A 12,133-nucleotide genomic window follows, 5' to 3' on the forward strand; every position below is an offset into this window, starting at 1 on the left:
GTCATATAACACGTTACAACATTTTGAAAAAAATTACATCAAGCGCTGTGAGCTGTAAAATTACACCACGCTGTCAGTCACAGTATAATAAGCTATGACAAGCCACTGTGCAACATCAATAACACTATCAATCAAGCTAATGTGCCATCCCTGGCAAGACATTGTTCTGTTTATCAGCTGAAAACCATTTAAATGTGTGTCCATGTTTTAACCCTGAAGTTACAATTATACAAGTATCATTTCATAAGTTAGATCTGAAGTGCTTTGGTTAATTTTCCTCAGAAATTTTAGGTCAGTGCACAAAAGGTGCTTGCCTTATAAAAAAAACTTACTGCTTATTCCAAGACTAGTCAAGATCACAACTGCAGGGATATCACTGTATAATAATAATTGATTACACATACTGTTCTTTATGATGGTTTATATGGAAAGATATGAGTCACACAAATTGAAACATGGAAAAGGAATTTTGAATATAAATCATGAAGTTGATTTTAGCTCCTTTGCATTTGGTAAATTTCCTACACATAAAGTTAACCTCTGCAATGCTTTTTGATTATTTTATCATAAAGATACATAATGTATATTTGTGGTAATAGAAGAGGTGAATGAAGAGGAAATTTCATCTGTCTTTTGTGGAGTGCTTACGGTTTGCATGTTCCATATTTTATTGTGTATCAGGCATTGTGGGACTCGCACTGGTCTTGATCTTGACTCGGTCTCGGTACATTCTGGTCTTGGTCGTGACTTGATCACTTTTGAGTTGGTCTTGACGATAACATTGGTGTTTAGATTTCTAAATTAGCCTTTTTTTATATAAAAAAAATTAGTTTACATTCAGATATATATTATGCTTACATTGTAAACATTGTATAACCTGCTTTGGGCAATTTTGCATTTTACTCCAGTCATGCAAATACAACAAATGAATTTGAATTTGATATCTTTTATCTCAGCATTCAAATCACTACCATACACCCTATTACAGACTGACTAAGGGACTGTCTTATTACAGCCTCATAGCTTACTACATAGTATCTGACTTTACAAACATGATCTTATATAAGCAAGGTCAGGTAAAAAAAAAATCCAGCTCCACGTGATAACTAGTTATTGAAGCTAATTAATGAACATAATTCAGTTTTAACACACCTTCAAATCAATAGATGCAGCACGTACAAACAATAAGGAAACCGTAACAATGTAAGTTTAACTTTCTGTTTTCAGACACACAAATACAAAGAAATAGTGAATTGGGACCAGTGTTATGAATGTCAAATATATGACACATTCAAAGCAAATCCACATTCTGGCTGGAACACAGAGAGACCGAGGAGACAGGAAAGAGCATCAAGCAGCACGGTCAAAGTAAAAACACATGGACCCTCGGAGAGCTGGAGCACTGTGCTTTAAAACACATTTGTTGTTACTGCCGCTGGAGGTTTTAATAAAAACAGAAAATGTCACATACGGGAATGTTGTGCGACCAATAAGCATCCAGCAGGTTTATTTTGGCAGGCTGACTGCGCATGGCTACAGTCAAATATGGAAACATTACGGAGAGAATTAGCGAACAAATTGTGGGCACGTCAGATTAGTACGCCGCCAGAGCGGCAGCCCGGAGACTCACACACACGATATACAACACAGGAAGCTCCTGCCATAACTTTACGACCGCGAGCCAGGCAGTAAACAAACCGGGTAAGCAGCTCCGCATCCCCACAATGGCCAGACAGACAGCCTGCGTTAGCTTGCAGGCCCGAGCGGCCATATCTGAGCCAGCCAGCGTTAGCTAGCATTAGCATAGCTCTCCCAGTGGATAGCTGCAGCTAAACTTTTCCTTCAAATCTGTGATTTCCCGACCCTGGCATGGTCATTCGCGCTGACCCGGGCTCCCAGCGGAAACGAGCAGAGACGGCTCGGGTTCCCCTGAGGCGAAAAGTAAAACCACTTTCCTACTTACCATTTCTGATGTCAAAATCAGACGAACGTTCAAATTCAGCAGATTTCTTCACCAGTCCCCTTTGCTAGACAATGAAATCAGAACGTCCGATCATCAATTCTAATCATGATTGTGACGTGTTTGCAGACAGGAGCCAATGGGAGCTCGAGATCATCGCTGTGACATTCGGAAAGGGCTGAAAACTGAGCACCGTGGTCCCGCCCACCATTGACTTTGTTCAGTGGGCTGCTGGAGGAGGAGGTCATTCACATGACAGCAGCAGAAACTTGGCCTGGAGAAAAATGGATTGTTTCCTCATCACCTGAATATGTCAAAGTATCCTTTGAAGTGTTTATAGGTTGCCACTGAGACTGTGCTGGCATGTACATAAGATGATGGGAATGTTGCCAACAGGAAATGTTTAAATGGACCGTTTGACTGCAGACCACACTGTGTTATTACAGGACATGTAGTTGTATGTATGTTGTATTAGTTTGTGTCTTTCACTTTTGATCAATTATTAGACTTGATGTTGACAGTCAAAAGGCTCAATAATATTGATGCTTTTCCTTTTTCACAAGTTTGATAAATGTTAAAATCAGCATTTCTTTTTAATTATTGTATATTCAGATATGTATTATACTTTGTAAACCTTGTATAACTTTCTTATATACTGTATTTATGTGGTCATGCACATAAAACAGATTTAATTACATTTTTATGACTTTTTATCTAATCAAATTAGGAAGACAAAGACTTTTGCAGATGTTCTAGTTACATTATTAAAAATAAGTCTGAACATCTCAAAGTCAATAAGTAAGTAAAATGTATTAAATACATTTTACAGAGCGAGGTCAGAAAGTGCTTCACAAGTGAAAATTGTTAAAACATAAAGTAGGCTATAGTGCACCTCAAGTATTTAAGACTGACTTAGGTACTGTCTTAATAAAGTCTAATAGCTTAATGGCTTTTTTACTGCATTATGGATAACAAAATGTATTAGGAAGGGAGGCAGAGAGAAAGACAAATAGCCTAAGAGCATGCATGAAGAATTTGGAGACAGCAGTCCAAACCATTATAGGCAACTGGGACAATAAATGTTCTCTGCTTTGAACCAGGACAAACAAAAGGTACTTTGCCAGGAATGTCACGACCACAAGCTGTTACAAATTTATATTTGAAAGACTTCTCAAGTCAGTTTTGTTACTTTGCAGAGCACCCCACTCTGTTTGAAGGTTCTCATAAGAGCTACATAACATCCTGCACTTTAAAATAAACTTGCCTTGTCAGTTCTCTGTAACAGAAATAAAGTCATTTCATCTATAATCACTGTGTTTTGTGATCTGTTCCTACTCGTAGGCTTTTTATAGGGGGTCACAGATTGATTTTCTTTAGTGTTATATCCAGATGTGGCATTTTACATATTTAAATGCACAGGCAAGTATAAAGACACCAGAACACCACTTAGATATTGAGTAACACTTCACAATAAGGTACACAACATTGTAAGTAGTTACTGAGGAGCGAGTAAGGAATGAATCAGGAAGGACTTGATTGCCAATGAATCATTAATGTGTAATTCCTGAGTAACTGTGTTTTCAGGACTATATAGTGGATAATGATGAGTTACTAGAGAATAGACTGGGAGATACTATATTTATGAATTATTAGGTAATGATTAGTTCATAAATATCTGTGAATCAACATACTGACCGCTTTCTTCATCAGTTGTTCCTGATTACTGCTAGTTAATATTATATTTGATTTTACTTGAAGGTACATAAAAAGAGTAAGTATTGATTAAGTAATTAGTATTTAATAAGTCTACTTGTTAATACTAAGTAATTAATCTACTTAATTACTACTCCATATTATGTTTCACTTTAGTTGAAGGTATACAAAAAGAGTAACTAATGATTAAGTAAATGGTAATTAATGAGTGTACTTCTTAACCACTCAGTATTACGTTTCACTTAACTTGAAGGTAAACAAAAAGAGTAAGTAAAGATTAAGTAATTAGTATTTAATGAGTCGTCACTCGTTCATGCCACTCAGCAGCTGGTTCGTAGTTTATCAGCCTCGACAACTCATGAAGAAAGTGTTCAGTATGCCGACTCACAGATATGAATGAACTAATCATGACCTAATGATTCATTAATATAGTATCTCTCAGTCTGTTCTGTTGTAACTCATCATTATCAACTATATGGTCCTCAAATCACAGTTATTCAGGAATTACTCATTAACGGTTCATTTACTATCAAGTCTTTTATTACTCATTCACTCCTCAGTAACCACTCACATTTTTGCGTACCCTATTATAAAGTGGTCACATACACGTATCCTATCATATCAGTGAGAACATTATGCTTAGCAATTGTGTTGCCTGTGATGATGACGATGATGAAGGTGATGATGGTTGGTGTAACTGCACAGGCTCAATGACAAGAACTTTTTTCTCGTGTTTATCGTTGTCTGTCTGTCTGTCTTGCCTTCCTGCTGTACCGTCTCCATCTCTCCCCCTGTATAAAGTCGGTCTTGTTTGTACGGCGGGGGTGTGTGGAGGGGCTGCTGCTGTAATCCATGACGTCACCTGTGTCCCAGGTGCGCAGCAGGGGGCGCTGTTCCTCACAGCTGAGCTCTGCTGACAACTGATGCTGATTCCCTCATCCACGGATTGTGAACTTAAAAAAAACAGCTGACATATGAGCCTCAGCTTGTCTTGTGATGTGGCACACGCACACTTACACGCAGACGAGGAGCATGTTTCGTTATGATGTCACGAATCCCTTCCTTCACCTGGGTTAAACGGGGTTTGATGATATTTCTATAGGTTCTGTGCCACTCATAACCGCACTTTACATGAGGTTCATTTTGGTGTTTAAGCTGTGTATGCAATACATTAAAGGGTTGTTTAAGTTGTGTTTGCGTAAACCCTCTCTGGCCCTCTCTCTGTATGTATGTGCATGTGTGTAAGGCGGGAGGGGGGGGGGAGACAGAGAGAGATCCTCCCTATATGGTGTGCGTTGCACCATTCCCTGGTCTGTATTATGAGTGGTGGCCCTTGTGATGCTGCAGCGTGGCGGGCGGGAGGAAAAAGAGGAGAGGGGAGGGGTCGCTCCATCTCCTCGCGCCCACCGAATCCACTTCTCACAGCGCGCGGGCTGCTGGCGGGAAGGCACGAGAGAAAGAGAGAGAGAGCGAGAGAGTGAGGGAGGGAGAGAGGAGCGAGCGCGTGTGTGTGCGTGTCTCCTGTGTGTGCGCGTGGATTGCACCACCGCATCCCGTTCACCGTTTCTGCAGGCGGCCATGCTCTGATGGAGAGAATAAAACTGACAACGCTTTCTTTTCCCTCAGATGTCCCCACCGCCGTGTCATTCCAGATGTGACTGACAAGTCGTTTTATGTCGCCTCCTGCTTCGAGTCCTGCGCCGTTCACCTCGGAGAGACTGTGACACCATGGCTTTGGTTATGGAACCTATAAGTAAATGGACACCAAAGCAAGTGCTGGACTGGATGAAAGGTAATTCATCTTGGGAATCTCTCCATTGCATCAGGCTGATATTAATGCTGCTTGTGTTGGAGTGAGGATGATGAGGAGGATGATGATGATGATGATGATGCTGATGGTGGTGGGGATGCTGAGCAGTGAGCAGCGGAAGGGCCACACTGTGTGCATGCATGTGCGCTCCCCTGCTCCAAACCTGCAGGCTGACGTGTGATTCCTGCCGCTTAGTGTGAGACTGAGTCAAGTCAGTGAAGTGAACGCGGTTCGAGCCGGTGCAGTGAAATGGATGTCCCCAAGAAGCAGGGAGTGGAGCCTCAGCCAGAGCCTATAGGCTGCTGCTGCTGCCGCTGCTGCTGCCGCCGCTGCTGCTGCTGCTGACTCCATCAGCGGCAACAGCAGCTTTCATCAATGAATGTGGAAGATATGTCATCTGCTCTTTCACTCACTGCCACATGCTCTAAAGCTCATATCACCACACTCTCTCTCTCCCCTCTCTATGCGTGTGTGTCTGCGTGCCTGAGCGCGTGCGTGTATGATTAATGTAGTTAGCTGCGTGTACCCCCCCCCCACCCCCCCACCCCCCCTCAGTGCCAGCCGTACAGTCGGTTTCAGCACCCTGGACAGCGCAGTGCTTTCTGCCATATAAGGCAAACGCACCGATCACATTCCTTTTTTTTTCTATATATATATTTTTTTTTTTTGGGTTGCTCGCTTCTCCGGTGCAAGATACGTCCCCTTCAAACAGACAGTATGAATGAGTAATCACTAATCATGCGTGTATGAGTGTGTGTGTGTGTGTGTGTGTGTGTGTGTGTGTGTGTGTGTGTGTGTGTGTGTGTGTGTGTGTGTGCGTGTGTGTGTGTGGTAGGAGCTGCTCTCACACACCCCATAGCTCCAGACCTGTGAGAGAAACTGTGGCAGGCCTACTGACAGACAATGGAAAATGGGGAGGGAGGGTGTCCGCAATCCCTTACTTAAGAGAATGACTTAATCACCAGGCTACTGTGTGCTGACTCCAACTCACAATGTCCTGTTCCTGTACACACTTGCGATTGTGCGAGCGGTTTCATCGTCTGATCTATGATTTTCCTACAACTCCATCTCCCTAAATGAGTTCCAGGACTACTTTTGATCATGGTAGAGCACTCACGTCTGAGATTAGAAGTCAAGGTGGTTGCGAGACCCCCAGGGGACACGGCGAGGGAGCATTTGGGATGCGTTACGTTGAGCGGTTACGATGATGTTCCTGGTTTTATAATTGCTCCCCTCAGTCACGGGGAGAAGCAGCAGCCAGTGGAGTCACGGCTTCACCTTTCTGATCCGCGGCGCGCTCACTTGGAAAGCTTTGCACCTTTCATTAAGAGAGGCTGAGATGAAGTGTGATTGGAGATAAGTTGAGTAACAGGGCAAGTGTGGTTCTGTGGTGAGAGTTTTGCAACATGGAAAAACCAGCAAAGATTTTGGTTTTGGTTCAGTTTTTCTTAGATGCCACAGTAAAACTGACTTTCAGTACATATTTGTACTGAGGACATCTAAACGTAAGACAGCAAGGAAGATAGAAGTGATCAGAGCAGAGCAGAACAGTGGTGTTAATTACTTTCTATGTTTTAAAACATGCTGTAGATTATGTTATGAGCCAGTCAGTCAGAGTAATATGCATTCCACCCATGGTTAACCAATAATAAGGTAATAATAATAAAAAGGTCCCCAGAACACTATAAAGGAAGCTAGAAAGGTGGCAGGGTCCGCCACATATAAACAGAATTAAATTGTGTTGTCCTTTAAGGTCAGTTTGTTTATTCAGTTTATTCAGTCGTGGAAATTAAGAGAGTTTGTTTCTTTAGTTAAAAATTAAGTCAATGAAGATTTTTCTCTTCTGATTAAATGTACTCCCCAAAACTACATAGTGCACCTTTAAAGCTCACGGTGGAAAGACAGCACATGTGATGAGAGATGTTAATGAGCGTCATGATTAAAACCTTTGAGCTGAATCTGGAAAAAATACAATGATGGTATTTCCTCTTTTTTTCTTTGCCACACGTGCTATTATTTGCAGGATTCAGGTAATTTAATACACTGAAACATTCTTTTAGGTTTGTCATTAGTCAAGAAAAGACAGCAAAAATGGTGTGGCACGATCACACCAAAGTCTTGCGGGGGAAATTTATTCATGTCATTACTGCCCTCCTCATATATGTTCCTTGTTAAAGAGTCTCCTGGCCTCTTCCAAATGAGGAGCCGGGGCTCGGAGAGTCATTTTCACAGACCTACGCCAACATCTCCCAGTGTCGTCCCCGTTCCTGTGAAGCCCCCTCCTCCTTCCTGTGCGGCTTCAAACATAGACCCCTCAGTGGCAGGCTTGCTCTCAGATCTTATTTTCTTACGAATAAAGTAAAAGGCGAAAGGCTACTACTAATCTCTGCGCTTACAGGGGCTTCGCTGTGGCCTCTTTCTCTGGAAGCTCTTCATCTCTCGCACACTGATCTGAGTAGTCTTGTGCCATTTTTCGGGAGCAGTGACATTGAGACCTCCTTAAGAAGCGCCGTAGTGATTGCTCTTGCTCGCCGTAAGAGAGAAAAGTACTTTAAATCTACACAGATATAAGACACTTAATGTGCTGATAGCAGGCGTTTGTCCTCACCTACATTTTTTAGACAAATTGCTCTTAGTATTATTATTTCTGTGGAAGGTGGGGGCACGAATTCACCATCGTTGTCCTCAGTTCCTCCTTCTTTCACATAGACAAACTAGCTAAATTATGTGTACTCGTTTTATTAATATTATAATTATTATTTTGCGGCATTTAATGCCTCTACTTGACAGCAACAGTAGAGAGATGACAGGGAACAAAAAAGACAGAGTATCAAATGTCCACAGCTTCACCTGTAGTTCACCCTTGCCCCAACCACCATACTGTGAAATTATCATCAGTTTTATGTATTTTATGTATATTTTCCCTTTTTACTCACTTCATTTGAAGAATCTTCACTTAAATTTAAAATATGCTGGTTACAAATTACAATTTGTTTGCAAGATTCTATATTATGATTTTGTAAATCTATAAAAACTGTATATAGAAGATTCATAGATTCATTGATGAGACATGGTTTTATTTAAGACTACATATTTATGTGTATTTTGTGTTAAGAGTATAACTCAGATATTTTGCTGAATCCCTATTGGTTTAGTATTACTGATACATAAATGGGTAAGCAGCTTTACCTGCATGCTAAGCAACTTCTAGCTACTTTATGTACGTCTTGGCATTCTACTTCATCAAAATATGTGATATAAGATAATTTATTGTTTTATGTTTAGTCTACAAAGTAACCAGTAACTATTGCTGTCAAAAAGTCTGTTAAAAGTGCAATATGTACCTGAAAGTTTATACTTTTTCCAGTATTTTTAAACCTGGGCCCTGTAGTTACATGTTTTGGTGTGTAAATGATTCATACTTACCAAAAGTTTCAGAATCAGTCCAGTAGATCGCCTCAGCTGGCAGCTGCCACACGGCTGCAATGGCTGCAATGTAATCCTGAACGTAATCCTTCGGGGCAACTGCAACCCGCAAAGTACCCCAAAGTGCTAAAAGTGCTTGTTTTTGCCAACAAAAAGTCTGTTATCCTGTGTGTCTGACAACATTATGGAAACAATTACTATGGAGATAGACCTTTTGGTTAGATAATAAGATTTGTTTTGTAACCAGAAAGTCTCACTCATATGGAGAAAGGCTCACTCTGAAATCTTGGCAGAGGTAAGCTGTTGCAGGAAGACGGCGGTGAAAACGTGAGTCAGAGTTGGAGAGAGGAGCTTGGGGTTTACCTAGAGGAACTGCCAGTGAGAATTTATTTCCAAAGTCATGGCTGAATATTTAGTTGATTTTAACAAGCTAGATGACGAAACACCTAGCGAGATTTCAGAGCGTGTGTTTCTGGCTACAAAAAGGATTTTACCCTTGACAAAAGGGTCTATCTCCGTAGGAAACCTCTCCGTAAAGCTGTCAGACACTGAGAATAGCATCCTCAGCCTGTCAGTGGCAAAAACAAGCACTTTTAGTGGACGTAACTTTGACGGTCGGAGGTGTCCCAAAGGATAACATTGCAGCCGTGGCAGCTGTGTCGCGGCTGCCAGCTGAGACGATCTACTGGATAGATTCCAGGACTTTTGGTGAGAATGAATCATTTACACACCAAAATGTAAATATAAGGCCCAAGTTTAAAAATACCAGGATTCCCTTTTAGCGTCGGGACTTGAGTGGTTTTTGTCAGTTATGTTTTTAGCTAAATTAGTATTTAGTTTGGCCTTGTGAGATCATCAACTTGGACTTGGAGAGTGTAAATTGTGAAGACGGTATCAGGTTTTGTGACATTAATCAGATTGACACATTTAGGACTGCACATTGTCAGGAGTCATCCTTCCCCAGCACAGAGAAAAGGGTAAAATTACAATTACTTTGTGGACAGCAGCTACTTCTTCCTCAACAGTGTCCTCCTGCCATACGGGAGAATATGGGACAGGGAGATGGGATACTCTGCAATCCTGTCGAGAAAACCTGACACAGCTAGCTACCAGGCCAAGCAGCCTATACTGTAGCTGTGGAGGGACTGCTCCAGCAGCAGAACACTGGTGAGGCTCACAGAAAGATGACTCATCAGCGTTTGTTTTGATTTGAACACCCACACCGGAGGAGTTTCCTCTATGTTGTGTGCGTAAGGGTATGTATCTGCTGGGGTGTGTGCAGACGCAATTGATGTGTAAAGTATGACGCGTATACGGATCTGCGCTTTAATGTTTTTGGCACCAAAGAAAAAATGGACTTCTTCTTCTTCTTCTCTGCTGTCGGTGCTGTCTATCCCTCATAAGATCACCCTGTGATTTCAGGCGCAGGGTATCCGCAGCCTGCTGATGCATACAGTGACGGGAACATGAATGAGGCTGTTCACTTTTCCTGCACTGATCTGTCTTTTCCTCTTTGCGTGCGGATGTATTGGCACCAAAAATCTAAAAATAAATGCGATATGTGACATTTCGGTCAGTGCGAGAGACTGCGAATGACTGATATCATGAGACGTACAAAGTTGGATGAAATTCTAATGTTTAAATGTGCAGCAGTGGTGTTGCTCCTGTGTTGAAAGAGTCCCCTGGATGTTGTTGGTGGTTTCAGTATCCTGGGGTGTCAAGCCATGTTTGCTACCCTTCCATACTGTGTCCCCCAATTCAGTCTCCTGCTGACACGGTAAAGAAGTCTGTGGTGGAAAACACGCTTCCCCTGGCTCTGACTGTGTGCTCGCTGTAGTTTCAGCTGCATTAAAGATTAAAGAGCGTGCCTCATTGTGAGGAGGCACACACTCACTCACACACACACACACACACACACACACACACACACGAAGAGGAAACTCCTCTAGTCGTCAACTTTCATACTCAAAGGAAATGCGGAGATGCGTGCGCTGCATACTGATACGCGCACTCAAAGGGATGCACATGCTCACTGAAATATATTGTATATACGTATGTATGCACACAGACACACATGCATAGACACACAAACTCTGGAGCAGCAGCTTTAAGTGGGGCATCGGTAGTCATGGAAACCAGATCTGATCGTGTTGGAGTCACAGCACATGTCATAAGATGGGGAACCAGCAACACGCAGAGATGCCCGATCTACATCCTGTATTCCTCTAACACACATTTAGACACATAATGAGGTGCACACACACACACACACACACACACACACACACAAGCTTCCCCTCCTGTTTTATGGCCCTGAGCAGAGAGAGGGTGAGCGAGAGAGAGAGAGCAGGGACATCAGAAATGGGGAGGCGCAAAGCAAAATGAAAGAAAGGCTGAGGAGGCTAAGATGGGGGAGGAAATGAGGGAGTGTGCAAGGGGAAGGGTGGGCATGACGGAGAAACAGGGGGAGAGCACAGAGGCGATAGCAGAGCGGTGCGGAGAATGGGAGATGCAGTGGGCATCATATCAAAGCGCCCGCTCTATCCGGGCGGTCGGACAGAGGAGCCTGTGTGCATGTGTGTGTATGTGTGTGTGTTTTGGGTTTTGCACCTGTTGTTCCGGGGGCTGCAGTTTTACGACCACATATATTAACTTCAAGTGAAGTTTCTCAACCTCGGGGTCAGCACCCCACCCGTGAGATCGCATGAGATATACGGACGAGAGTCGATGGAGATTTCTGGATCTGGCCAAAAAATGGTGTTAAAAACTCAAATGTACATGACAGCTTAACAGCTGGGTTTACCAGCCAGCAAATGTAGAGAAACCCTGACTTAAAAGATTAAACAAGATTACAGAGTAGATCTGGAATGAAAGCTTCTATCCTTTTATAGTAGCCAGGATGACTATCTGGAGTTTATTTTAGCTTAGCTGTCAGCACTCTTTTACTGCAGAGCTAGTTTGTCTGTTTAAGCTCACACCAACAGAATCATAAAAATCACTTGGTTGGATTGGCTTTATGGCATCGCAGCTCTTCAGTCATTTGTTTTGGTGTTTAAGAGAGTGATAGTGTTTGCTACTGTCTTATACTCCGGTATATATACTGCATGTTTCAGCACTTAGCAGGTAATTATGAGATCAGTATTAACCACAACAACCCTAGCAATGATAATAAAAACAGGGGGAATTCATTAAGAAAGCAGTCAAGTGTGTGTACATGTACCAGT

At 42.3% G+C, this 12,133-nt stretch overlaps 2 protein-coding genes and 1 long non-coding RNA gene across 5 annotated transcripts in view; 2 read left to right on the plus strand and 1 right to left on the minus strand.

The window, feature by feature from the left end:
* hdx (highly divergent homeobox) overlaps nucleotides 1-2,077 on the minus strand; it is an 8,871-nt gene extending 6,794 nt beyond the window's left edge. Inside the window, exon 1 of one of the 2 annotated variants that reach the window (XM_084353626.1) lies at nucleotides 1,964-2,077. The gene's annotated coding sequence lies outside the window, so the exon portion shown is untranslated. Of the gene's footprint in view, nucleotides 1-1,698; nucleotides 1,928-1,963 lie in introns of those variants that run through there. The other variant, XM_084353627.1, reaches the window with a different exon arrangement.
* LOC311257769 overlaps nucleotides 1-3,219 on the plus strand; it is an 11,729-nt gene extending 8,510 nt beyond the window's left edge. Inside the window, exon 4 of the long non-coding RNA XR_014622664.1 lies at nucleotides 2,090-3,219. This is a non-coding gene — a long non-coding RNA (uncharacterized lncRNA). The remainder of the gene's footprint in view (nucleotides 1-2,089) is intronic.
* A 1,900-nt stretch (nucleotides 3,220-5,119) lies between these two features.
* The window catches only part of LOC311257226 (connector enhancer of kinase suppressor of ras 2), a 65,429-nt gene continuing 58,415 nt past the window's right edge, over nucleotides 5,120-12,133 (plus strand). For both annotated transcript variants that reach the window (XM_084352752.1, XM_084352753.1), the window contains exon 1: nucleotides 5,120-5,465. In XM_084352752.1, coding sequence (XP_084208878.1) covers nucleotides 5,402-5,465 — 64 coding nt within the window. In that variant the 5' untranslated portion in view covers nucleotides 5,120-5,401. The remainder of the gene's footprint in view (nucleotides 5,466-12,133) is intronic.

Source organism: Pagrus pagrus (genome assembly GCF_965226575.1).
Source record: "Pagrus pagrus genome assembly, chromosome: 5".
NCBI classification, from domain to species: domain Eukaryota; kingdom Metazoa; phylum Chordata; class Actinopteri; order Spariformes; family Sparidae; genus Pagrus; species Pagrus pagrus.